This window comes from Betta splendens, chromosome 21 (genome assembly GCF_900634795.4).
Source record: "Betta splendens chromosome 21, fBetSpl5.4, whole genome shotgun sequence".
NCBI lineage: Eukaryota > Metazoa > Chordata > Actinopteri > Anabantiformes > Osphronemidae > Betta > Betta splendens.
Genome location: NC_040899.1, coordinates 14,777,544 through 14,804,826, shown reverse-complemented (window position 1 = coordinate 14,804,826; position 27,283 = coordinate 14,777,544). Strand labels below are relative to the sequence as shown.

The following is a 27,283-nucleotide window of genomic DNA, read 5'->3' as shown; positions in this document are numbered from 1 at the left end:
TCAGAAGATAAAACTAAAAAGAAGAAAAAACAAAACAGAAGACTAAAACAAAATGAGTACTGTATGGGTAATAACCAAATGTAGTCAGGAGTTACCTTCTTCTAAGCAGCAGGGCAAAACTAATAAGATACGAGCTGGAGGGAGAGGCTGGCAGGATCAGAGGCACGGAGGTGGTAAAAAAAGGCCTAGTGGTACAGTAAATGGAGGAGAAAGAGAAAATGCTGATCCGATGTCTCTACGGTAGCAGTGCTTCACTCTAAGGCCCGACTGGGTAACATCCAGCGAGTAGCAGGAAGTAGTGATCGAGTCGGGGGATTTTCACAGTGCAGTAACTGGCGGAGACTCCAGCTCGGTCTAGAAAAAGCACAGTGACAAAAAGACAGCAACGCCAACACCACCTCGAGCTACGAGAAAGAAAACGTACAGGGCGAATCAGAACTCAGGCCGGCAGGTCACACCTCGTGGACGGCTGCTTATTATTCTATCATTCTTTATTCTTTCAAACATGTATAAGCAGATGATATACCAACACACATAATTTCGCACATATACTGTACATTTCGCTTAAGGAATCTGTTCAATACTCCGACAACACCTGTAAAGAGAGCGACAGCTAAAAAACTTCCCTTAATTACACGTTGTGAAATAAGCCAGCAATGTCACAACTGAAAACGAAAACTCATCCTAACAAAATAAGAGTCCCAGAAACCGGTCTCAATATACCGATATCACAACAACATCTGTTACAGACACAACATTCTATTACAGAAACTGAGACTAAAGTGCAGATCTATCGCTCTCTCGCTCTCTTTCTCTCTCTTTCTCTATTCAGTATATATATATATATATATATACACTATATATATATATATATATATATATATATATATATATATATATATATATATATATATACACACGTGTATATATGATATCAGTACCATCTAGTCCAACGCTGCTGTCTTTTTTTAGGGACTGGCAAAATCTGGCTGGATGACCTGCGATGCTTAGGAACTGAGTCAGACATCTTTGACTGCGCACATAATGGAATTAGTGTCAACAACTGCCAACACAATGAGGACGCTGGACTACAATGTATCTAGACTAACATCACACACACACACACACACACACACACACACACACACACACACACACACACACACACACACACACACACACACACACACACACACACCGTACACATATACAAAAGTACAATCCAGCAACAATATTAGTAGAAAAGAGTGCTACTGTTAATGTCCATAAATGAGAATGAATCAAATACAAAACTTTGCATCCAGTTATACTGTATTTGTTTGTTAATAATGTGTTAATTAACACATAACCATAATACTCAAACATGTTATTGTCATTTATGTAAGAAGCATGGTAATAAAAGTATCTTGAGATAAATATTACTAGTTTGTCTGTGACAATAGTGAATATTGGTAAATGTGGCACCATATCCATAAACTTGTTTCTGTGCTCACTGTGATCCAATGCTGTCTACTAATGGTCTCCACTAAAGTTTTGCAAACACAGTTAATGTCTTAGCAATGCTCAAAAGGAATTCTATTAGATGTAAAACAAACGTTCACAAATGCATGCGTTACATGAGATACCGGCTCAGACGTCGCCCGGTCTAACAAGGTCTGCGTCAGGTGTTGGGGAACCAGAGCACCTTGGCGAGAAGTGGGCTACTGGAACAAGAAGGAAATTGCTGAGATGCGAGAACAAAGCTCTGTTGGAATGCTCCTGCTCAAGTAACCCTAGTCAGAGGGGTTACATGCAAAGAATGTGCGGAGAATGGGAACGGAGAAACCGTTTCATCATCTCCCCAACCGGAAACTGGGTATAAAGCCCCAATAAGCAAAAACACAGTGGGCGAGGCAGCGAATGACCTGAAAGATAGGATCATGGCGAGATTGAACAGGCAACCCTGAAGACAACTACAACGACTAAGCGAAGTACCATCAGAAAGTCTCATGGAAGATGTGAATGCAGCATTGAGAGCGATCCCTACCACAACAATCACAGAAACTAATGAGCTGATATACGCTTCAGCATCAGTGATCCTAGAGGTGCTTGGCTATAAGAGCAACCATGGGAGCCATGAGAAACAATACCCACCATGGAAACGAAGGTTGGAGGCAAAAATCAAGGCAGCTCGGAGGGAAGTGAGCCAAATGACAGAGGCCCAGAAAGGTGCAATGAAAAGACCAATGCCTAAGAGGTACAGCCAGATGCCCATACCTGAAGCACTCAAAACTGCCAAGCAAAGGCTACAAGCCTTGGCCAGCCGCCTAAAGAGATACACCAGAGACAACGAAGCCAGACGAATAAACCGGCTGTTCGCAACACAACCTGCGAAAGTGTACTCTCAATGGCAGGGTAATAACAGCAGAGCAGACCCACCAAGGCTGGAAACTGAACAGTACTGGAAAGGTATATGGGAGAGGGAGGCGTCACACAACAGCGATGCACAGTGGCTGGTGGATCTGAGGGAAGACCACAGCAACCTCCCTGAACAGAATCCAGTGACTATCACAGTGGCAGACATCCAACATAGAGTCTCAGGTATGAAAAACTGGACAGCACCTGGCCCTGACATGATCCCCGCCTACTGGCTAAAGAAGCTCACTGCAATCCATGAGCGCCTGGCAGCACAAATGAACCAGCTGCTAAGGGATGGGACTCACCCTTAATGGCTAAACGAAGGGCGAACGATCCTGATAATGAAGGATCCCTCAAAGGGTACAGTCCCATCCAACTACCGGCCAATAACCTGTCTCTCCACAACATGGAAGCTCATGTCAGGCATCATCGCCGCTAAGATAAGTGGGCACATGGGTCAATACATGAGCGAAGCACAGAAGGGCATTGGTAATGATACCAGAGGAGCCAAACACCAACTCCTGGTTGACAGAACAGTCGCACAAGACTGCAGAGTGCGACACACCAACCTGTGCACAGCCTGGATCGACTACAAGAAAGCCTATGACTCAATGCCACACACATGGATCACTGAATGCTTGGAGCTGTACAACATCAAGAGAACTCTAAGGGCCTTCATTGCAAACTCGATGAGGTTGTGGAGAACCACCCTTGAAGCCAATGGAAAGCCACTCGCCCAAGTATCCATCAAATGTGGCATATACCAAGGAGATGCACTGTCCCCACTGCTGTTCTGCATAGGTCTGAACCCCCTCAGCCAAATAATAAACAAGACTGGCTATGGATACCGACGCCGGAACGGGGCCACCATAAGTCACCTCTACATGGATGACATCAAGCTGTACGTTAAAAATGAGCGAGACATCGACTCGCTGATCCACACCACCAGGATCTACAGCTCGGACATCGGGATGTCATTCGGGCTCGAGAAATGTGGGAGAATGGTGACAAAGAGAGGCAAGGTAATCCACACAGAAGGGGTCTCACTCCCAGAAGGAACAATAGCAGACATTGAGGACAATTACAAGTACCTTGGAATACCACAGGCAAACGGCAACCTTGAACAGGCAACAAAGAATGCGGCAACAGCCAAATACCTCCAACGAGTAAGGCAAGTCCTAAGAAGCCAGCTCAATGGCAAGAACAAATCCCGGGCAATAAACAGCTACACCCTGCCAGTGATCAGATACCCTGCGGGAATAATAAGGTGGCCAAAGGAAGAGATACAGACCACAGATGTTAAGACACGAAAGCTCCTCACCATGCATGGAGGGTTCCACCCCAAATCCAGCACCCTGAGACTGTACGCTAGCCGCAAGGAAGGAGGCCGAGGACTAGTAAGCGTGAGAGCCACTATCCAGGATGAAACATGCAAGATCCATAAGTACATCAAGGATAAGGCCCAGACAGATGACGTGCTGAGTGAATGTCTCAGGCAGTGGAGAACAGAGGATGAGATGCTGGAAGAGGGACCATCATGGGAGGACAAGCCCTTACACGGGATGTACCACCGGAACATAACTGAAGTGGCTGATCTCAACAAATCCTACCAATGGCTTGAAAGGGCTGGGCTGAAGGACAACACAGAGGCACTCATCCTGGCTGCACAGGAGCAGGCCCTGATCACCAGAGCCATAGAGGCCCAGATCTACCACACCAGGCAAGACCCAAGGTGTAGACTGTGCAAAGAGGCCCCTGAGACAGTCCAGCACATAACTGCAGGGTGTAAGATGCTGGCAGGGAAAGCATACATGGAACGCCATAACCAAGTGGCTGGCATAGTATACAGGAACATCTGCGCAGAGTATGGACTGGAAACCCCAAGGTCAAAATGGGAAACACCTCCCAAGGTGGTAGAGAACGAGCAAGCCAAGATCCTGTGGGATTTCCAGATACAGACAGACAGAATGGTAATGGCGAACCAACCAGACATTGTGGTGGTGGACAAAGAACAGAGAAAAGCCGTAGTGGTGGATGTGGCAATACCAAGCGATGGCAACATCAGGAAAAAGGAACATGAGAAACTAGAGAAATACCAAGGGCTCAGAGGAGAACTGGAGAAGGCTTGGAAGGTGAAGGTCACAGTGGTTTCTGTGGTGATCGGAGCACTGGGGGCTGTGACCCCCAAACTGGAGGAGTGGCTACAACAGATCCCTGGAAAAACACCCGCAATCTCAGTCCAGAAAAGTGCAGTCCTAGGAACAGCAAGGATACTGCGCAGAACCCTAAAGCTCCCTGGCCTCTGGTAGAGGACCCGAGCTTGGAAAGTGGATGAGAGACCACCCGCGGAGGGTGAGAATAGAGTGGTATATATATATATATATATATATATATATATATATATATATATATATATATATATATATATATATATATATATATATATATATATATATATATATATATATATATATATATATATATATATATTGACCTCATACTCACTCCAACTGTACTGTACTGCTTTGTACTGTGCCAACACAAACTGTTGTAGTCTTGCGTACTGCTGTTGTGAGTAAGTAAGTAATTCCCCCACTGCGGGACTATTAAAGGTTTACTTATATATATTTAGTTTGATTTACTCTTCATCAGAGGATTTGAATACTTTTGCCTTCATGCACAGACATGAAGCATTTTTGATGCAGCAGAAAAGTTAAATGCAGCGTTGAAGCTTTTTTTTTTTTTTTTTTTAGGTGAAGCGTCTTATTTTGAAGCCAGGAAGTGGCGAACCTTGCATTTGGCGAACACCGTAACCATTGTAGCACAGGCGCAGTACACTAGCCCCTGCTCCCAATTGTGGCTTGTGTACGTATAAGCAACGAACGGCTGACTTCAACGCAGGAAGAAAATAATTATCGGAAACATGCTTTGGTTTGAGGGATCAATTCGCGAGGCTATAAACGCAGCCAAACAGCGGAGTTTCGTCTTTGTCGTTGTCATTATAGGTAACGTAAATTATTGTTGTCCATTAGTCAGCAAACCTGAGTACGTGCCAAGTTATAAATAGCGCTAGCGCTGTAGCTGCTCATGGTTTGTCATCATCCTTTAGCCATTACCTAGCTAGCATAGCGATTCACAGATCAACTATGCGTCTTTCCACTGTTACGAGAAGCAACTTGTAATGTAAGGTTATGTGCCCACTTGCACTATTAAACAAAATCATACGTTTTTACAAAAACGCCATATGATAACGTTAGCAGTTTAGGCTTATGTTACGCAGGCAGCTTTCAACATTCCCGGTTCTAACTGGTTGATAGCTTGCCTTGTTATCAGTTTTGGCTGTTACACTATTACTGTATGTGACGTGTGATTATATGGCAATACTGTCTCTGTTATCAGGAGAGGATGAACAATCTGTCCAGCTCTTATCCACCTGGGAGAATGACAAAGTCTCAGAGGCAGTAGACAACTGCTGTGTTGCCATCAAAGTTGATGCCAAGAGGTACTGACTACTTTAGTTACATTTACAGTTTGATTTTTTAACTACGTTAATGTGAACAAATATTTTTTATATTACAAATTTATTTTTTTTCAAGAGCTTACTATGCTGACTTACCAGCCTTTACACAAGCAAGTTGGCTTTACTTGCTAGCAATTAACTTAGTGTAAAAAGTGACAGGTTTTTCAAATAATACATTTCAGTAATTGTGTTAATGTGCATGCCATTTAACCACATTGTTCTGCATCACTTACTCCACAGTGAGACGTGTTTACAGTTCTCCCAGATCTGTATCCTTTTGTTGTTGTAATGTTGTTTATTATCCTCACATTAAACTCAAGTGAGGCTTCACCAGAGAGTAAAATTAGGAAGCTACAGATTTGTCTTTAAGAAATATACTTGCTGTACCAATTACATAGTGCTTTACTGACTAAGCCAGTAGTTGCTGAGATAAGCCTACATTAGTGACAGCAGAATATAGTAAAGATACAGCACATAGGAGAATGTAGTAAATATTACCTGTGTCAACTGCCAGTACAACAAAATATGTGTTACTTGTTCCTTAACCTATTCCTTGTGTGAAGATCCAGTGGTTTGCATACCCTCTAGTTTCTTTATTGGGGAGAATGGAATTCCTCTAGAGGTCATTGCTGGAAATGTGTCTTCTGAAGAACTTACGAAAAGAATCAACAGAGTTAAGCAGGTAAGAGTACAAGGTTTAAATTGTTTAATATCTTGGAATCTCATTGCAGGCAGTCGTCTGTCCACCACTTTGGTCAAGGTAAAGCATTTCAAAGTGGCATTTACAAACATTATGCATCTCTCATTATGTCTCTTATGTCTCTTTTTTGTGCAGAATAGCATTGTATCTATAGCATCTAGTACTTTTGTTTTGGCCCCATTATCAACATCAGCCTACTAGCATAGTGTAGTTATCAGACTCTAGTATAGTGTAGTCAGATTGACTCTTTAAATCTAGTGTTTGAATAATAAAACTTCAATATACAAAATATAAACAAACGAAGCAAGCATCGAGTTTTGTTCTGTTGTGAAGCTCTGTAACAACTCCAGTCAGACTGACTAATAGTAAAGTCACGTAGATACGGAAGAACAAGTAAAGTCCAGAGACTCCTGAGCTCCTTCTGGCCTAGATGAAACAGTGTCAACAATTAAAACATGTCCTCGTATATTAATGCTGCTTTTACATTTGGTGTCTGCATCATTGTAAGTTGAGCTGTTCTGTGGTGGCACGGTTCAAACGATGGTGTAGCAAACAAGATGATTGCGCAGCCACCTTTAACAAACTACCTTTTTACATAGCAGCACTTACATGTAATGAAGCGTCTACGCTTGATGGTTACACAGCATTTGTTACCGCTGCTATATCCCAGACACACTGTTTTCTTTTCACTTGGTTTTGTGTCGCTGTATTACAAGACACAAGCTGAGTGTTGCATAACTTGCAGATAAATGTCATCTTTGTTTAACATTTAATGTTCAGATGAAGAAATTAAGATGTAAGCTTACTCCTGCTGCTATTCGCCAGTGGCTGAATTATTTTGCCATCAAGCTACGCCATAAAATAAGCAGCCCACGGAAAATCATTATCCATCATTTCTGTCATCGATTATTATCAATAATATAGATTTGTTGTTGCAGCCCTATTTAGGTCCAAATATTTATTTGTTAGATAGTTATTAGGCTTTCAATTTTGTAACATTTAAGTATTTATTATTTTATGTAAGATGCAAGACTAAACTTTTAATGTATAGTTTATATCTAAGCTTGGTCAGCTTAAGAACATTACATCCCTATCACTCAGCACTGTGCAGTTTTTTGGGCATTTTTCTAATACCGGCCATGGTGAACAAATAAGACCATACATTTGTTTTCATTGAAAAATACTGTATGCATCTTGGAATTAATATGACCAAATTGACACATTAATGTGAATATATAAAAAAACTTCTCCCCTATTAGAGTGTGCTCTTAGCCTTGTAGACAGAGGCACATAGGTGGTGCTGAGGCTAAAGTATTTATCTTGCTGTCTATGAGTTGGAAGGTTTTCTTCTGCAGAGTTACAAAGGGCAAAAGCAGTGAGTTCCAAAGTAACATATTTATTCACTAAACTCTGTACAAACGTAGTTAGTTACCTGGGATAGACTGATCAGTTTTTTTAAGATGCAGCTTTTTTTAGGTTATTTTCAGCCAAGTATACCCGTCTTGCCCTAGCGTAATTCTTTGTTTATATGGGTCCACTCCCCACTCTGCTCCTTTCGTCATGGTGGGGCATTCGACTAGTTTATATTATTGGTGTCTCCTATTGGCTTTGTGTTTATTTTTGTCTCCTCCATAAGCCTCTAAATGCCTTCTGTTCAGCTTTGTATTTATAACACGCACATGTATACAGATTTTGCAACATGGGCCAGCCACCATTTTAAGATGTTTGTGTTACACAGTACACAGTCTTCCAAACGCTGGGTTCCTCCATCTGTTGACAGTGTAAAATTAAATTCTTATATTGAGCTTTGTATTAAAAATCTTATCAGAGCAACATGCTCTACAGTACATTACTGTGTCATGAGGGTCGTACAGGCTGAAATGTAGTGGCTGTCGGCCTGCTTCATACTTTTTGTGTTGCATTTTAGGGCTATTTTTACAGTTTGTTCAAATGCTGTCTTATTACAGTAAACTGAGTTAATTTGCTTTGTTGACTGACTGTGCACTGTGGCAATTTAATGTAATACTGCTTAAAACAGTGGTTCTCAACTGGTCTGGCTTCGGGAGGCACCATCATTCTTTAATGACAAGCCACGACCCATGCTACAACTCTTCAATTGCAACAGTAGAGAGGAAAAACTCCCTCTCTAACAAGGAAAAAACCTCCAGCAGAACCAGGATAAATGTGGGCGGCCATCTGCCTTGACCGTGTGGGGTTAGGGGATAGACAGAGAGAAGTGCACAGAAACATCATCAAGCAACAACAGAGAACAGGCAGGATAGTTGGATCTACAGCTGCCTATCACAGACAAATAAAATCATTGGTATAATCAGCTCTGAGTCCAATGATACCTGTAGGTGAGGACAGAGTGTGGGAAAGAGGGAGAAGCACAACTACTGGAAAGAAAGAGACAAGATTAGTTAAACATGGAACAATGATAGGAGGTTATTGGATAGAAGAGACAGAAGGAAACAGAGGAGCTCAGTGTATAAATTAAGTCCCCCAGCAGTCTATGTCTATTGCAGCTTAATTAGGAGATAGTTCCTGTGACAACAATCATTGCCAGTGACCTGAACCATCTTTAACTCTAAGCTTTATCAAAAAGGAAGAGCTGATCTTAAAGGTGGAGAGTGTGTCAGCTTCTCGGACTTGAGATTTGTTTAATACATGATGTAAAAGAGATATCCTGGTCAAAGATGACACCAAGGTTCCTCACAGTAGAATCTGAAGTTAATATGTCATCCAAGGTAAGATATCTGATTCAGTAGTGTCACTTTGTGATTTTTAGGTCCAATGATAAGAACCTCAGTTTTATCTGAATTTAGTTGAAGGAAGTTTTGGGACATCCAGGATTTGATGTCTTTTAAACAAGTTTGAATTTTGACTAGTTGATCTGTCTCAATTAGGGTAATTGGTCACTCTAAATTTCTCGTAGGTGTGAGTGTGTGTGTGAGTTGTCTGTCACGTGGGTTCTCCACGGGTTCTCCTGGTCCAAAAACATGCGTTAGGTTGATTTGTCACTCTAAATTTCCCGTAGGTCTGAGTGTGGGTGTGAATGGTTGTTTGTATGTGTGGCCCTGCGATGGACTGCTGACCTCTCCAGGGTTTACCCCGCCTCACGCCTAAAAATTGCTAGGATAGGCTCTAGCACCCGCGACCCCGCATGCGAATAAGCGATAGAAAATGGAAGGATGGATGATCTGTTTCATTTGGTTTCAAAACAGATACAGCTGTGCATCATCTGCATAACAATGAAAATGTGTAGAGTGCTTCCTAATATTACCTAGAATGTACTGTATAGACTGAATAGTATTGGACCAAGCACAGAACCCTGTGGTACCTCAAAGCTAAACCTTGTGCATATGGAGGTTTTATCATTAACATTAACAAACTGGAATCTGTTCAACAAATAGGATTAAGCACTTAGCACTAAGATCTAACAGGACAAGGACTAAAAACTAGACTAGACTAGATTATTAGTGACTCCAATCAGAGCTGTTTCTCTGCTGTGAGGTTGTCTAAATTCTGACTGAAAATCAAAAAAGTTATTCCTTCTCAGGTGGTCAGATAATTGTCTAGCTACAATTTGAAATTATAGTTGGCCTATAGTTGGCCAGTTCTTAAAAAAAAAAAAATACACCTATTGCATTCCACTTTCTCACGCAAACAATAGCAAGCAAAAAATATGTCATTTTTGTTTACTTGAAAATGTTATGTTGGTGATTTTACCTTTATGGCTGTTTATTATTTTTGCTTTTTTTCAGGTACATATTGAACAAATTGGACATGGTTTGGTGTTACCAGAGACACGTTCACCTGTGGAGAGTCTCTGCGACAGCACAGCCACAGAACAGGCAACAGCTTCAGCAGCGCCCATTAGTTCAGCAGCAATACCCACAGAATCAGCAACACCTCAAACAGCAAAAGGTGAGCAAGCTATAGGACAACACAGCCATTCACAATGGGTAATGCTAGTATAGTAATAATCATATTCTAATGTTACAATTACTGATGCCAATTTTTTTCAACTTAAAACTTCAATTTTTTTTAATGTCTGTTTTATATTTCTGGTGGACTGGATAGTCTTAACAGTGCATTTACACTACCAGTGTGGAAAATTAATTGACATTTTACATTACAGTACTTATCAAAGAAGATGATATGTCTATAATTTCTTTTAAATTTAGTCTATTTATACAGTGCCAATTTATAACAAAAAGGCACGTAACATCTATGTTCTATGACCTTCCATAACTGAAATAAACTAAACTTACTTTTTTCCTGAACACCAGGAACTTTTATTATTTGCATTTCTGTAAAAATGTTTTTTTAATCAATAAATCTCCCAAAAGAAAACACATCATGTGTTGATTTCTCCCCAAGATGGCAAAGTGAAATAGAGGTTCTCGCACATTATCTAAAGTCAAAATCTAGAAAGTCTGTTTAAAGTTTAACGTATGTATTTGTATACTGCACCTAGACCGGACATATTGCAATGCAAAAAACCTTTTGTACATGCAAGGGAGAATATGCACAGAAAGGCACTCGTTCCACCATCTCTGAGGCGACATTGCTACCCACTGCACCAGCGTACTGCCCTGCAACAGCTCAAAGTGACACTAATTCTTTTTTATTCTTTATGCACTAATTTTTTGCTTTTTTTCTGTTCTATCTAGACCCACCCTCTTGCCCAGCTATGGTGAATCTTGCGTGTTCTAATACTGAAGAAAACCGGGATTCTGAGGTGGAGAGGTAAGGGGGTAAAAAATATACAATGAGCTATAAGCCTGTTTATAGCCAGAGAAAGAATAACTTTTATTTGATCATATTTGATTAAAATTAATTAAATTAAATAATTCCATTATTTATTTATTCCATTCCATTCCATATTATTTTTTTCCATACATACATACAGTACATACATACATAGAACACCCATGCATTTCTAATTGTTGAGATGTATTACAAAGTGATACCTGTCCTAGAAAGTCTACATCTAGGCAATTTAGGCTTGCACGTTGTGAGGAACGGCTGCAATGATTGACACCCTATTGCTGTGATGTGATGATCTGAGTGGAACTACTGAGATCCCATTTAATTTTTTCAAAATATCAAAGTTGCAAACGTAGACCTACAAACACTAAATCAAGCACTTAACATTTTTCTTATTGCTTGAAAAACAGTCTTTTGCAAAGTTTTTGGGCTTTTACTAATGTAGGAGAAATGCGATCTCTTTTGCTAATCCCAGTCAGAACTTTGGTTGCAGTATTTTTAAATAACTGCAGTCTTTTAAACAAATTATTCAGAGTATCCCAATAGTAAGGAGTTAGAGTAATAAAAAATCTAAATGCATATGCATATTGCAACAATCATAACATTGAAGATATATTGAACAAAAATATAAACTTAATGTTTTTGCTTTTGCCGCTGTTACACAGAAATCCTATTTTTCAATTGCAAAATTACAAGATTACAAATCTTTCTCTGAATTTGTGTTAGGGAACACTTCTCCTTTGTTGATATTCCATCGATTTCACAGGTGTGGCATATCACAGAAATAGTCAATTTTTTATGCTGTTGAAGTTTTGGCAAATATTCTTAGTCCACCTTACCAAAACACATTAGCGATGTATTGGTCCTGCTTCCATCTGTTGTGTGTATAGAGATTGTTTTTCCAAAACAGGATGGTAAACCGTACGGTGCAGGACATACCCACCTTGCCAATAGCGTACTGTAGATCTGTGATTGCAACACGCTTTCAGTCGGATCTGCACGGTGTAAACCTCTCGGCCGTGTTCGGCGGCATGAAGCCTGTAAGCCAGATAAAATCCACAAATCAGCAGCACCTATGTTTAAGATGCAGGGTTCAAAGCTCAGGAAACAGTAGCTGCTTATAGCCCAGAATCCTCTGACTTATATTCATTTTTTTTCTCAATTTCCTGCTGTCCCAACTAGCTATTTATATAGCTGATCAAATTGTATTACATTTGAAAACTGAAATACAGACAAAATATTTCATAAATAAATGTACTATTGTATAATTTTCTTGTCAGATTAACTACAAAACTAGAAGCAAAGCGAGAGGAAAAGAAGAGGGGAGAAGAACAGGTAAGTAGAAACTTTTTTTGAAGCTCTTAATACTTACACTAGTAGTGTAATAACCACGATACAGGCCATGAAGTTGATTTATTACTAAACTACTAAATTGTCCCAGTTTGTGTCATAACTGTTTCCTTTCCAAACCTTCCTTTAATACCCAAAAAATCCCATTTGCAGCAGGTGTGTAACAAAATAATACAAAAATGGAATAGGCAATACAGTCTCAATTGTATTTTGTGTTAAATTAATAGTTAAAGTGTGCACTCTGTACCCTAGCCAACTCAGATTACTAGTGTTGCAAAACCCATGTGCAAATAATCGCAGGCCATGATTCTTTAAGTTATAATCGCTTTATTAAGGTATTATTGACTCGGAATTTATGTTAATTTGTTGAAGGGAATCAGCAGATTATAACTTCTTAACTACTACCCGCCATTGTTTGGGTCAACCTCCAGTGAAAATAGGTAAAATAGGTTTTTAAAAAAAGTTATAGTGACTTTTGATATGACCAAGGAAATAATCTCTGTGGTTCACTGACCAAGTGTTTATACAAATGAGTTGGTAAAAGTAAAAAAGTAAACAGAATGAAAATAAGTTGATCGCCGTATTCTGACTGGTGATGATTTGTTCTTCTTCCAATAATAAATGGATTATCTCTACTAACTACTGCAGTTCACAGATGTTGTACAAGAAGGGTCTGGTTAAATGTCAATGTGTTTTTTAACTGAACTTTCAGCCAAAGTGAGAATACATTATCATGTGCTTGCAAACTATAACTATAAAAACTGCACAATGGAATGCATTCCAAAATGCACAGAGATGCTTGAGGCGAACCAGCCAACCAAGTGCAGGGTACATGGAACTAGGTTGAGTTCAGCATTGTGGAACAAAAATGGGAGGAGGGATGTGATGAACTCTCTTGAGCAGAAACATGGAGTAGAAACGGTTCACCACTTACAGCAGGGGTGTTGAACTCAAATACAGATCAAAGTTGGGAAATCAGCATCAAGTAAATAAAAGTAAGACTGTGCACATGGGTACACGGTGATGGAGATCTATATGTTTACAGTTTGGCAGCAGGAAAAATGGCTTACATTCCCTTGCAGCATCTGATTCTCCCATCAGCATAATTTAGTTAAAAAAAAACCTTACTTCAGGGAGCCTGTCTGTAATGACACGCCCCCTCCCTGAAGCTGCAGCTTTAGTGCAGCAAGGTGACTCATGATGTCCCACAGAAAGGCCAGCTTTGAATCCTGCGTCTTAAACAACGGTGTGGGTAATTTGTGAATTTTACCGGTTTACAAGCTTCATACCGCCGAACACGGCTGAGATGTTGGCATTGTGCATATTCGACTGAAAACTGTTGAGGCTTGTTTTTCATATGCGCCTTTAGTCATTGTTATGCATTAGCATTGAGACTCTTTAGTGTCTCTGATCGAGTCTTATGGACAGACCCAACAAATTGGATTCCTCTCTCTGCCTTTAAAAAATGGCTAGTTTGCCAAAAGAGATTGTAAAGCTTTTTCAATTATTCTTGCCCGCAAACCATGCAAGAATTGCTGCCCTCAACAAAAGCCAAAACAATTGGCACCTTAAAGAAGTCGAGACGAAAAAGCCGGTCCATCACAGATGACTCTGTGACACTGAAGATGACTAGTGAACTTAATGCGCAGAAGGCAGAGGTGTGATAGAGGTAGATAGTGGTCAACTTTTGTGGTACACTGGTGTATTTTCTTTTTTACCAGCCACTGTTTACCATTAATAATTAAAAGTTACACAAATCTTTGTGTATCATCATTCTGTGTAAATATCTCACTGTTTTTCAAAAGTTTAAATTCAGAGCCAATGCCTACTGAGACTCAAATCCAGGGCAAAACATTAATATGGCCCAACTCAATCTAATTTTCTCCTTCTTATTCCTTATGTTTCAGAATGAGATCAAAAAGGAAATGGAGCGACGGAAGACTGGAATGGCTATGCAAGGCTTTAAGAGGAAACAAGAAGAGGAAAAGACCAAGCAAATCCTCGAGGAAAGGAATAGAGAAAAAGCAGAAGATAAAGCTGCCAAGGAAAGGGTCAAACAGCAGATTGCAATGGTAAGTGCTTTTTCTGAGAACAGTTGATTTGCCATGCATAATCATTTTTTTATGTTTGGGAAATTGTAATGTAAACTAACTTAGGGCTGTAACTGTTAGCCAAGCCTTCTCCAGTTCTTCTCTGAGCCCTTGGTATTTCTCTAGTTTCTCATGTTCCTTTTTCCTGATGTTGCCATCGCTTGGTATTGCCACATCCACCACTACGGCTTTTCTCTGTTCTTTGTCCACCACCACAATGTCTGGTTGGTTCGCCATTACCATTCTGTCTGTCTGTATCTGGAAATCCCACAGGATCTTGGCTTGCTCGTTCTCTACCACCTTGGGAGGTGTTTCCCACTTTGACCTTGGGGTTTTCAGTCCATACTCCACGCAGATGTTCCTGTATACTATGCCAGCCACTTGGTTGTGGCGTTCCATGTATGCTTTCCCTGCCAGCATCTTACACCCTGCAGTTATGTGCTGGATTGTCTCAGGGGCCTCTTTGCACAGTCTACACCTTGGGTCTTGTCTGGTGTGGTAGATCTGGGCCTCTATGGCTCTGGTGCTCAGGGCCTGCTCCTGTGCGGCCAGGATGAGTGCCTCTGGCTGTCCTTCAGCCCAGCCCTTTCAAGCCATTGGTAGGATTTGTTGAGATCAGCCACTTCAGTTATGTTCCGGTGGTACATCCCGTGTAAGGGCTTGTCCTCCCATGATGGTCCCTCTTCCAGCATCTCATCCTCTGTTCTCCACTGCCTGAGACATTCACTCAGCATGTCATCTGTCGGAGCCTTATCCTTGATGTACTTATGGATCTTGGATGTTTCATCCTGGATAGTGGCTCTCACGCTCACTAGTCCTCGGCCTCCTTCCTTGCGGCTAGCGTATAGTCTCAGGGTGCTGGATTTGGGGTGGAACCCTCCATGCATGGTGAGGAGCTTTCGTGTCTTAACATCTGTGGTCTGTATCTCTTCCTTTGGCCACCTTATTATTCCTGCAGGGTATCTGATCACTGGCAGGGCGTAGCTGTTTATTGCCCGGGATTTGTTCTTGCCATTGAGCTGGCTTCTTTTATATATATATATTTTTCTTTTAAAAAAAACTCCCTTCTCACCCCATGCGGGTGGTCTCATCCACTTTTTCCAAGCTCGGGTCCTCTACCAGAGGCCAGGGAGCTTGAGGGTTCTGCGCAGTATCCTTGCTGTTCCTAGGACTGCACTTTTCTGGACTGAGATGTCGGATGTTATTCCAGGGATCTGTTGTAGCTCCTCCAGTTTGGGGGTCACTGCCCCCAGTGCTCCAATCACCACAGGCACCACTGTGGCCTTCACCTTCCAAGCCTTCTCCAGTTCTTCTCTGAGCCCTTGGTATTTCTCTAGTTTCTCATGTTCCTTTTTCCTGATGTTGCCATCGCTTGGTATTGCCACATCCACCACTACGGCTTTCCTCTGCTCTTTGTCCACCACCACAATGTCTGGTTGGTTCGCCATTACCATTCTGTCTGTCTGTATCTGGAAGTCCCACAGGATCTTGGCTCGCTCGTTCTCTACCACCTTGGGAGGTGTTTCCCACTTTGACCTTGGGGTTTCCAGTCCATACTCTGCACAGATGTTCCTGTATACTATGCCAGCCACTTGGTTATGGCGTTCCATGTATGCTTTGCCTGCCAGCATCTTACACCCTGCAGTTATGTGCTGGACCGTCTCAGGGGCCTCTTTGCACAGTCTACACCTTGGGTCTTGTCTGGTGTGGTAGATCTGGGCCACTTCAGTTATGTTCCGGTGGTACATCCCATGTAAGGGCTTGTCCTCCCATGATGGTCCCTCTTCCAGCATCTGTTCTCCACTGCCTGAGACATTCACTCAGCACGTTATCTGTCGGGGCCTTATCCTTGATGTACTTATGGATCTTGGATGTTTCATCCTGGATAGTGGCTCTCACGCTCACTAGTCCACGGCCTCCTTCCTTGCGGCTAGCGTACAGTCTCAGGGTGCTGGATTTGGGGTGGAACCCTCCATGCATGGTGAGGAGCTTTTGTGTCTTAACATCTGTGGTCTGTATCTCTTCCTTTGGCCACCTTATTATTCCCGCAGGGTATCTGATCACTGGCAGAGCGTAGCTGTTTATTGCCCGGGATTTGTTCTTGCCATTGAGCTGGCTTCTTAGGACTTGCCTTACTCGTTGGAGGTATTTGGCTGTTGCCGCATTCCTTGTTGCCTGTTCAAGGTTGCCGTTTGCCTGTGGTATTCCAAGGTACTTGTAATTGTCCTCAATGTCGGCTATTGTTCCTTCTGGGAGTGAGACCCCTTCTGTGTGGATTACCTTGCCTCTCTTTGTCACCATCCTCCCACATTTCTCGAGCCCGAATGACATCTCGATGTCCGAGCTGTAGATCCTGGTGGTGTGGATCAGCGAGTCGATGTCTCGCTCACTCTTGGCGTACAGCTTGATGTCATCCATGTAGAGGAGGTGACTTATGGTGGCCCCGTTCCGGAGTCGGTATCCATAGCCAGTCTTGTTTATTATTTGGCTGAGGGGGTTCAGACCTATGCAGAACAGCAGTGGGGACAGTGCATCTCCTTGGTATATGCCACATTTGATGGATACTTGGGCAAGTGGCTTCCCATTGGCTTCAAGGGTGGTTCTCCACAATCTCATCGAGTTTGCAATGAAGGCCCTTAGAGTTCTGTTGATGTTGTACAGCTCCAAGCATTCAGTGATCCATGTGTGTGGCATTGAGTCATAGGCTTTCTTGTAGTCGATCCAGGCTGTGCACAGGTTGGTGTGTCGCATTCTGCAGTCTTGGGCGACTGTTCTGTCTACCAGGAGTTGGTGTTTGGCTCCTCTGGTATCCTTACCAATGCCCTTCTGTGCTTCGCTCATGTATTGACTCATGTGCCCACTTATCTTAGCTGCGATGATGCCCGACATGAGCTTCCATGTTGTGGAGAGACAGGTTATTGGCCGGTAGTTGGATGGGACTGCACCCTTTGAGGGATCCTTCATTATCAGGATCGTTCGCCCTTCGGTTAGCCATTCAGGGTGAGTCCCATCCCTTAGCAGCTGGTTCATTTGTGCTGCCAGGCGCTCATGGATTGCAGTGAGCTTCTTTAGCCAGTAGGTGTGGATCATGTCAGGGCCAGGTGCTGTCCAGTTTTTTATACCTGAGACTCTTTGTTGGATGTCTGCCACTGTGATACTCACCCCCCGGATTGTTCAGGGCGGTTGCCTGTGGTCTTCCCTCAGATCCACAGCCCACTGTGGCATCACTGTTGTGTGATGCCTCCCTTTCCCATATACACTTCCAGTACTGTTTACCTTCCAGTACTGTATATATATATATAGATATATATATATATATAGATAAGAAATATATATATATATTATATATAATATATATCTAATGAATTATTCTGTAAATAATATCTGTATGTTATCTATAATCCTTCTTGTCTGTTATATATATTACACATTTCTTCTACTCGTACTGTCCTCTTCTCTTACTTCATCTCGCTCTTTCTTATCCTCTCTCTCTCTTATCTTCTCTCCTCTCTCTCTCTCTCTCCTTTCTTTCATCCTCTCTCGTCTCTCTTCTATCTCTCTTTCTTTCTCTCTCTCTCTCTCCTCTATCTTTCCTTTCATCTCTCTGCTCTCTCTCTTCTTTCTCTCTCTCTCTCATTCTCTCTTCTATCTTTCTTTTTTATGTCTCTATTAGATATCTATATCTTCTTAGATATATATCTCTATATGATGCTATTTGTATATATTATTTCTCTCATTCTATCTAATTATATACTTTATATATATATATCTATTATATCTCTATCCACTACTGTATATTTTATATATATATATATATATTATATATATATATATATATATTATATTATATATATGCACCAGGCCGCCTCGCCATAATGTTGGTTATCTGCATTTATCTGCCTGTAAATTTAAAAAAGAAATAAAAATCAATGGGGCAGGTGGGCAATACTATTATATTAAAAAAAATTAACTGATGAGTTTATTTTTTAAATAATTCCGTTGAAGCATGGTTGAGAAGTGATGTCTGACTTTCGATGGTTAACAGTCACTTAACAGTATTTATTGTTGCTTTTGTCAGATTAAAATGATTTTTGTGACCATTAAGTTTTTCTTTTATTGAGCAAAGGGTACCAACAATTTTGTCCACGTGTGTACATTTCTAACTGTGTCTGAAGGTAGAGTTAGAATTTCCTGCTACCCCTCCACCTTTGTTTGGCAGAGTGTGGTAAGTATTATAAAATGTCGAAGTACATTCTTTTCAGGATTTCAGGAAGACAATAATAAACCTGTCTGATAAATATCTATCTACCTTGATTTTTGATGTACAGTATACAATTTTATTGTATACTTTATTGTGTATGTTTATACATGTTTTTTATTTATGTTACCTGGCTATAAATAAAGAGACATTTCTTTCCACTCTAAAATGTTGTTTGTTCTCTGCTTTGCAGGACCGAGCTGACAGAGCAGCTCGCTATGCTCAAACCAAGGAGATGGATAAAACTACCAAAGAGCGCTTAATGAAAGAAAAACAGGCTGAAAATGAGGCCAGAAAGGAGACATTACTGAAAGAGAGGAGGTAAAGCAACAAAAGATTACATATACACAAACATGCTGAGTAAATATACATCTCATCACAAGAAATGCTTCCAGTTACACACACTTAAATATGTGAAATCAACAGGGTTTTTGCAGGAGGTTTATTGTCTTTCTTTCTGTTTATGCTTACTACTTAATTTTCACTCTATGTACTGTTTGTCAGTGGCTCTAAGGCAATAAATATCTGTGTATATAGATGGTTACTTCCCCTTATAGGTGAGGAAAGTTAATCTTTTAAGCTCAAGTTCTCAATGGAACGCAGGGTGTCAAAGTCAAATACACATCAAAGTCCAATGCACCAAGTAAATAAAAGTAAGGCTGTGCACGGGGGAACACAGGGGGCGAGATCTGCATTTTGATAGTTTGGCAGCGGGCGGAATGGCTCAGATTTTCTTGCATCACCTAATTCTTGACATAAAACTCCTCTCTGCAATGTAAATGCCCTGAATGATATGCCCCCACCCCTTAAGCTACAGGATCAGTGCATAGATGGCTCGTGATGTCATAGAAAAGGCCAGCTCAGACAGAAATTCTGCTGTGTCTTTCCTTTTTTTGGAATATTTTCTTATGCAGATTGAAACATCTATTCAGTACTTTACCCCGACTTAACCATCTAACTTCTATGTGATAAGCCTGCGTATTGAGAACAGAAGAGCATTCTTGGAGTTGTGGTTATCATGTTATCTTGTTTTTGCCAAAGTGTACTGTAATGTACTAATGTACTCCCAATAAACCCCTTGTCTAAATAGGACACAAAGCAGAACACTGCTCTCTATCAAACGTTTGTGCATTGTTTTCTACTACAAACCAATTTAGCACTACTTTTATCCAATTCCAGTTTAAATGAACACATGAACATGAACAAATGTTAGGAGATATTTGTGGAGATATTCTGAAGGGCCTAACTGGACAGTGAAAAAAGCAAAAGAAGAAAACAGAACAGCAAATAAACTACTAACAAATTGCTAAATAATCAGCTGAAGGGCAAAAGGCTTCAACCAAGGTGACCGCAACTTGCATGGCATGACAAAACAACCATTTGCTATGGCCAATGATAACAATACCACCACTGAAGAATCAGTAACATATTTTGGTCAGTCACATTCTGTTCAGTTTGACGGGAGTACTACAGTATGTACAGTGCATCAATGACAAAACAGTAAAATCTAGAATTTCCCAGAGTTCATTAAAGTCCAAGAATAAAAGGTCAGGTTCTATAATCCAGGCAGAACTTACTGCCTTACTATACAAGAGAGGTCTTACAACAAGAAAGTGCTGAGGAAAAGGAAGACAACACAGGTGAAAACAATAAACAAGCTAGGGTTACAAAATTAAGGATTTGCCAAAGCTGAAAGTAACCATTTCAAAATAAAACACCAAAAAATAATCTGCTGACATTACAGCACACATTTTAAGAAGAATAAGGCATCTCCTCTTTTACCCAGAAATCACTTTTCTCTCAGTACATACTGTAGCAGAGAATATGTTTTGCTAGTCCAAGTCAAGTTTTATATTATTCACTAGAACACTTAAAAAACAGAGCTGGAGCACAGTGTCTTTAAATCATATATATTCTATTTTTACAACTTAGTTCTGTTTGTTTTTCTTCTGTTGTCTGGGCTTGTGTGTGCTCAGTGTCATTGCAAGGATACAGTTTCGCCTCCCAGATGGCTCATCCTTCACCAACCAGTTCTCCTCACAAAGCAAACTTCATGAGGCCATGCAATTTGCTGTTCAGGTTTGTCTTACACATCTGTATTTCTAATCCTTTCTCACCTTGTTTGTATTTCTTGTTTTAAGATTTTTTTTCAACATTTGTCAAAATAAAAATTTTAAATATTTTTTAATTTTTTAAAGACATTAACGCAGAATGGTGAATGGGTGGCAAAGACTCTTTCGTAATATAGATACAATTCTGATACAGATCTACAGTCTGCAATAGGGAATCTCCTGGATCAGACATGTTTTAAATATATATAAATCAAGTTTATAAACTAAAGTTTCCCTCTCTCTCTCTCTCTCTCTCTCTCTCTCTCTCTCTCTCTCTCTCTCTCTCTCTCTCTCTCTCACTGATCACTGAACGTTCACTTGGCACCTCATGGAAAAGAACTCCCAGAGAATCTTAGAAAAAAAGAATTTTCGCTCTACATAAAGATTGTGAAGGCTAAAATAAGATTGTAAACACCCTAAAATTGAGCTGCAACACAGTGCCCAACACCATACGGCAGGTTGCATTCTGAACAGGCCTCTGTATGGTTGACCAAAGACATTGAGTGCACATGCTTAAGATCCTATTCAGATGTTGTATTTGGGAAATAGATGTATGAGTAATGCTTTCATTGCTGTAGGGGCTGAAGTGGTGGTGGGGGGGTCTGTAAGTGCTCAGACCATACACCACACACTGCATCACATTGATCTGCCATTTCAGAAGGAAACCTCTTCTAATGAATCACAAGAAAGCTTTGCTAAAAACATACAGAATAAAGACCTGCACTAAAGGTCAGCATTACTGGAAACCTGTAATGAGTCAAAAAAAACTTATTTGGTTCAGATGGTGTAAATCATGTGTGGTGACAAATGGGTAGGGAGTACAAACAAAAGTGTGTCTTTTACCATATGAGACCCCAACAAGAAAAAAACATTTTGGGGTCTCTCATCCAGGATTTTAAACTTTGATGAATGTCACCTATGGTCATAAATTAGTTAGACTTTCTTCTTCACAACAAACCTGTACACTGACCTCATTACTGTTGCAGATGCACCAATTCATTTGACGATTTGGTGCTCCCTTTTCTGGTCAAGAACCACAGCCTCAGATTTGTAGGAACTAACACACATCCCAGCTGCTTCACACTGAACTGCAAACACCTACATGTTCTCTCACTTCTTGTCCTGTGAATTGGACAGGACAACATCAACCTCAAAAAGCAGACATGAAATCCTCTGGTCCCCATACCAGAATCCCTCCAGTCTTTTACTGCACCTAGAAATTCTGTTCATCTGACATATGTCTGGGCACCTGGGCATGTTTTTTTCACATGAGCATTGTGAGCTGTATGAATCTCTGTCCGAAGGTGTGACTGAATATCTTTATATCCGCTAAACCTGCCACACAAGGACTCAGGCTAACTATTTTCTTATAAGGGCCTCCAGGTATGCTGAAGCCTGTCCAACCTTGGTCAGGTCGATGGAGCACCACATATACAGCCGGACACCTACAAAATGGCACCTGGGCAACACAGATTCTTATTACTGTGTGGAAAAATTGCTAACCACCCAACCTCCATATTGCTCATTTATACAGTAAACTGCTCAAAATTTGATTCTAATATTTATAAATTGTGATTTTTACTAATTGTTTAGACCAAATAGGAGCAAAATAGCTTGTGTCCTGCCATATACTGTAGCTTCACAGTGAAATTTATATGCTGGTCTTTTTCAGAAAGTCGGAAGCCGATACGGTAACTTCTCTCTGGCGACTATGTTCCCTCGACGGGAGTTCACTACTGAAGACCTGAATAAAACATTTCAGGAGCTGGAACTTGCCCCAAGTGCTTCTATCGTGCTCATTCCAGTAAGTAGACCACAGACCATCCTTTCTTATTTCTTACTTTGTCGCAGGTTAGTTGCTTGTTTTTTTGCTGTTGGTATTCGGGTTTTACGTCAAAAGATGCATAAAACAAGAGAACAGCATTTCAGCTTTTATTTGCAGTTTTTTTTTTATTGAGTTGTAAAACTTCAAAATGACCAGCGTTTTCACTGCAGTAAATTTGTGATGCCAAAATGTTGCTGGGGTCTTGCTGGCTAAGCATAAGTCTAAGTAACCTTCAGATGTCTAAGAGGAAATCTGGACGCAGGTTGCATTTACATCAGCAGGTGTTGCCAAGGTTTTTTTTTACATCTTCAGTTCACTGCAGCTATAGGAACAGCCTGTTATTGCAGCACAGTGTCTCATTTCTATCTGTACAGATATTGCACCAAACTATTATTATTATTATTATTATTATTATTATTATTATTATTATTATTATTATTATTATTATTATTATTATTATTATTATTATTATATGATGTTAAGCAATTCAAATAATAAGGGTAATTAACTACTAAAATTAATTATTATTAATTATGTAAGAAAACCTTTGGGCTTCATTCATTTTTACTATTGGTTGCATACAAACATACCTGTGGCATGATAAAACTTTATGAAGTAGTAAGTTAAAATTATTAAATTTCTAAATAAAGAATAATTAAGTAATTCAATAAAACAAAGCTGATTTCATCCAAATTAAAGTATTAAAACATTTGATAGTAAGATAGCAAGATATGCTAATGGAATTTTCCTTAAAATTGCTGAATGTGTAAAAGCGTCACTAGAAGAAGTATTTTTTACATGTGTAATTTTAACAATAGATTGATATAATTGTGCTTTTATTTTGAATTGATGTTGAAAAGTGGCTATATATTCACATAAATTCCACTGAGCTGGAAATAAAAGTTGCAGCAAAATGTCTTATTCATCTTTTCATGTCAAACCCAAATTTTATTAGTGTTTAGCAAAACTAATGTATTCACTGTTACAATATTTTGTATTGTCTGTGTCTGTGGTATGTATAATGTGAATAATGGAGACCAGTATTGTGTATTTTTTTGTAGCATTTGTTATTGATTGTTGTTGTTGCTATGTTTAACTTAGTTTACCAATTATTAAACTGTTTTAGAAAATTACTGGGTTGATCATAATGAAATGTTACAAGAGGAATCCTTAAGTAAACTATTAGTTTTACTTTCTTTTCTTTGCAGTCAGGCAGAACTGCAAAGACACTGGTTCAGTCCTCTGGTGGAGGTATCTGGGCTCTTCTGGGCACACTTCTCTACTCTCCCCTGGCCATATGGAGGTTCCTGAGCTCCTTCCTGTTTGCAGCACCAGCACCTTCTGGAGTAACATTCCAAGGCCCTGCCCAGGACTCTAGATCTCACTCCACGTCAGCATCCAGGGATAAGGAAAAGAGGTGAGGGACACACTAACAGTAACTGCTACAGTATATAATTTAGTATTTAATTATTTCACATCTATACAAATATTGTAGGTTTTTACCTTCAGCAGGATGTGAGGGTCTGAACATCTTCTCTGTATACTTCCTCATCACTGTTAGTTATAGTCCCCACCACAGCTGTGCCATCTGCAAATTTGATTTATGAAATGGGAGAGCAGTCAAACTGCATGTCAAAAGTTAGTATAGGCAGGGACTTGGGATACAGCCCGTATGTGAGTGACCGCAAAAGTAAATTGATGGAAATCTCAAGATTGTCAACCAGATATAGAACTTATTTTGAGTATTTTGACAAAGCAAATAACCAGTCAGGCATACAGCCATCTTCTTTCTAGAACTGCTATTCAGGAACTGCACCGCTCAATCAGCGTCTTTATTTTTACACACCACTCAGACAACCGTAAATGTACACATCCAAAGATGAGCACACACACTGACACAGGTATTTTAAAACCCCCACTAAACACATAAGTGATATACTTACAGTTTACTGCCAGTCAAATAAATGTAAAACCTTTGACTACTAATCTTTGTTGCAGGCTTAATAAACATGTACGCTACCAGTGGTTTTGTAGGACAATACACAGTGTCTGTTTTACCGTGATCCTATGTCACATGTACTGTATGTGACATATGTCTATGTAACAAAGCTTAAAATTCATGGTGCCTTTTAATTACCTACTTAGCTGCTGTCAAGTGCTGCCCTGTTGGTTCTGACAAGTGTTCTGACAGTTTACTTACAACCCAGCTCAGATCTGGCCTTGTACCTGTCATTACATGTATCAGATTCCCCACAATCTCACAGTAGTGTTGTAAGTCAACAGTTTACTTACTTTTAGAGTAAAAGTGTAGCGGCAGCTCACTGCTGCCTTGGTTTACACTCGATCATACCAAATTTCTAAAGTTTAATATAGTTTGTCTACTGCACACACAGTGGTCAGCAGTGTTCTGTTCGAAATTGTTTTAAAAGGCTGTTCCAGTTTCTTCCTGACTGTTTTAAATCATACAGTGACTTGCTTAACTTACTTGAACACTAGTCATTTGTCTATTTTTGACTTTACATGGTAAGCCTTAGGTTGTTCAATATTAACGTCACAATCAATAGAAGCCCACAAATATGCTGTTTTTACATCCATCTGATACAGTTCTTAGTCGTTTTGTGCTGCTATCTTTATCAGGCTACGTACTGATGTTACTGACTTTTCTTGCTTTATGGCATTTCCGCTGAGTAGTGACTCAAAAGCTTCTGCGAACTCAGTGCCATTATTGAATCAAATACATTTTACTTTCCCATAAGGGACCGTGTGTGCAAATAATTTCTGGGCCAGGGCTTGGGTTAGGGCAGTGGTACTGTAAATAAATAAACATTGCATCAGAATAGGCATCAATAATTGTGAGGACATATTTATATCCCTATCTTGTTGAGTTAGCTGACCCAATCAACCCAGTGAAAAGAAAAGAAATATCTAAGGAAAAATATCCTGTAAAAAAGAATTGTTGCTCTACTAAAGATGTGCAGGCTATAAGAAGATTGTAAAGACCCTGAAAGAGTTGCAGCAAAGTGACCAACACCATACAGCGGTTTAACGGGCCAGGTTGCACTCAGAACAGGCCTTGTCATAGCCGACCAAACAAGTTGAGTACACATGCTCACCAACCTGTCCAGGTTGAAGGGGTGGGTAGACAACCTGTCAGTGCTCAGACCATACAACCATTACTGCATTACTGTACATTGGCCTTCATGGCTGGCGTCCCAGGATGAGCCAAAGAGGGAGACGAGCCGCTTAGAATACAACCCGACTCCGAATAAGCACTTGAAGATGAATGGATAATGTATTTATTAAACAATGACACAAATTATCTTTCTTTTTAGAGTAGTTGTGTATTTTATATATATATTATAACTGAATTTTGTCAGTTTCATAATTATTCTGTCTGATTTTCATTGCTTTAGGTAGTTTGTTTCTAAGCAACATGAACACTATTTTGTGCCATATTTCTGTACTCCCTCAGAGAAACACTGGCCAAGCACACAGCGGAGAAGCAGTCCAAAGATTTCAAGAAATCTGGTAAAATCTGCACACTGAGAAATCAAGACGACAGTGAAGATGATAACAACACCTGGAACGGGAATTCCACCCAGCAAATGTAGTACAGTAACAACAGCTCACCCTTAATCTTATTATACTGCTGTTAATTAGTTCAATCTGACCTGTTGAAGATTTTGCTGCTTTTACAGATATTTGTTTCTCTTTGTTTTTTTCTTACTGTGTTCCACATCTATGCCATCCACCTCACCTATATGCCCAGATCAAAACTAATCAACAGAACCTGCTTTGGACATAGACATGTGTTTTGTTTTGATAATTACATAATTATGACTTGTAACCCAGGTTGAGATTATACCAGGTTAATAAACAGTGAAAGGCTACACCAGCATCCTCCTGCCCAATATTTTTAAATGATGAATTATTGTTACTTTAGTTGCTGACAAGTTTGATATTGCTATTGCTACTTTTATTTTTCAGATACACTCAAAACAGCTGACATGTAGGTGTAATTCAAACCTGGCTGCATTTTTGATTTCAGCGTTGGCAACATTTGGCATTTTGATAAATCATTGCTAGTGGCTACTCCTGATTTTTTTTATCCAACTGCTAACGGCTAGCAGGTACATACTGGCAGAGGATGGTACATTTGCAGATGTACAGTATGAGCCATGTACTGTATATGTTTTTACTAGTTGACAGTTGAATGATGTAGTTATCATTAAGTAATTAAAGAAACAGTTTTCAAAGGG

General features: G+C 40.1%; 2 protein-coding genes across 3 annotated transcripts in view; both read left to right on the top strand.

The window, feature by feature from the left end:
- LOC114847472 (macrophage receptor MARCO-like) overlaps nucleotides 1–5,272 on the top strand; it is an 11,600-nt gene extending 6,328 nt beyond the window's left edge. Inside the window, exons 13-14 of one of the 2 annotated variants that reach the window (XM_029137267.3) lie at nucleotides 973–1,095; nucleotides 5,151–5,272. In XM_029137267.3, the coding sequence (XP_028993100.1) occupies nucleotides 973–1,095; nucleotides 5,151–5,272 (245 nt within the window). Of the gene's footprint in view, nucleotides 1–972; nucleotides 1,199–5,150 lie in introns of those variants that run through there. The other variant, XM_041068703.2, reaches the window with a different exon arrangement.
- Nucleotides 5,204–27,283, top strand: ubxn4 (UBX domain protein 4). Its single transcript, XM_029137259.3, has 13 exons — nucleotides 5,204–5,402; nucleotides 5,797–5,899; nucleotides 6,158–6,186; nucleotides 6,481–6,599; nucleotides 10,382–10,544; nucleotides 11,294–11,369; nucleotides 12,671–12,725; nucleotides 14,648–14,812; nucleotides 19,282–19,409; nucleotides 21,065–21,167; nucleotides 22,872–23,003; nucleotides 24,233–24,441; nucleotides 26,497–27,283. The coding sequence occupies exons 1-13, from the start codon at nucleotides 5,321–5,323 to the stop codon at nucleotides 26,633–26,635; spliced, it is 1,503 nt and encodes a 500-aa protein (XP_028993092.1). The 5' UTR covers nucleotides 5,204–5,320; the 3' UTR covers nucleotides 26,636–27,283.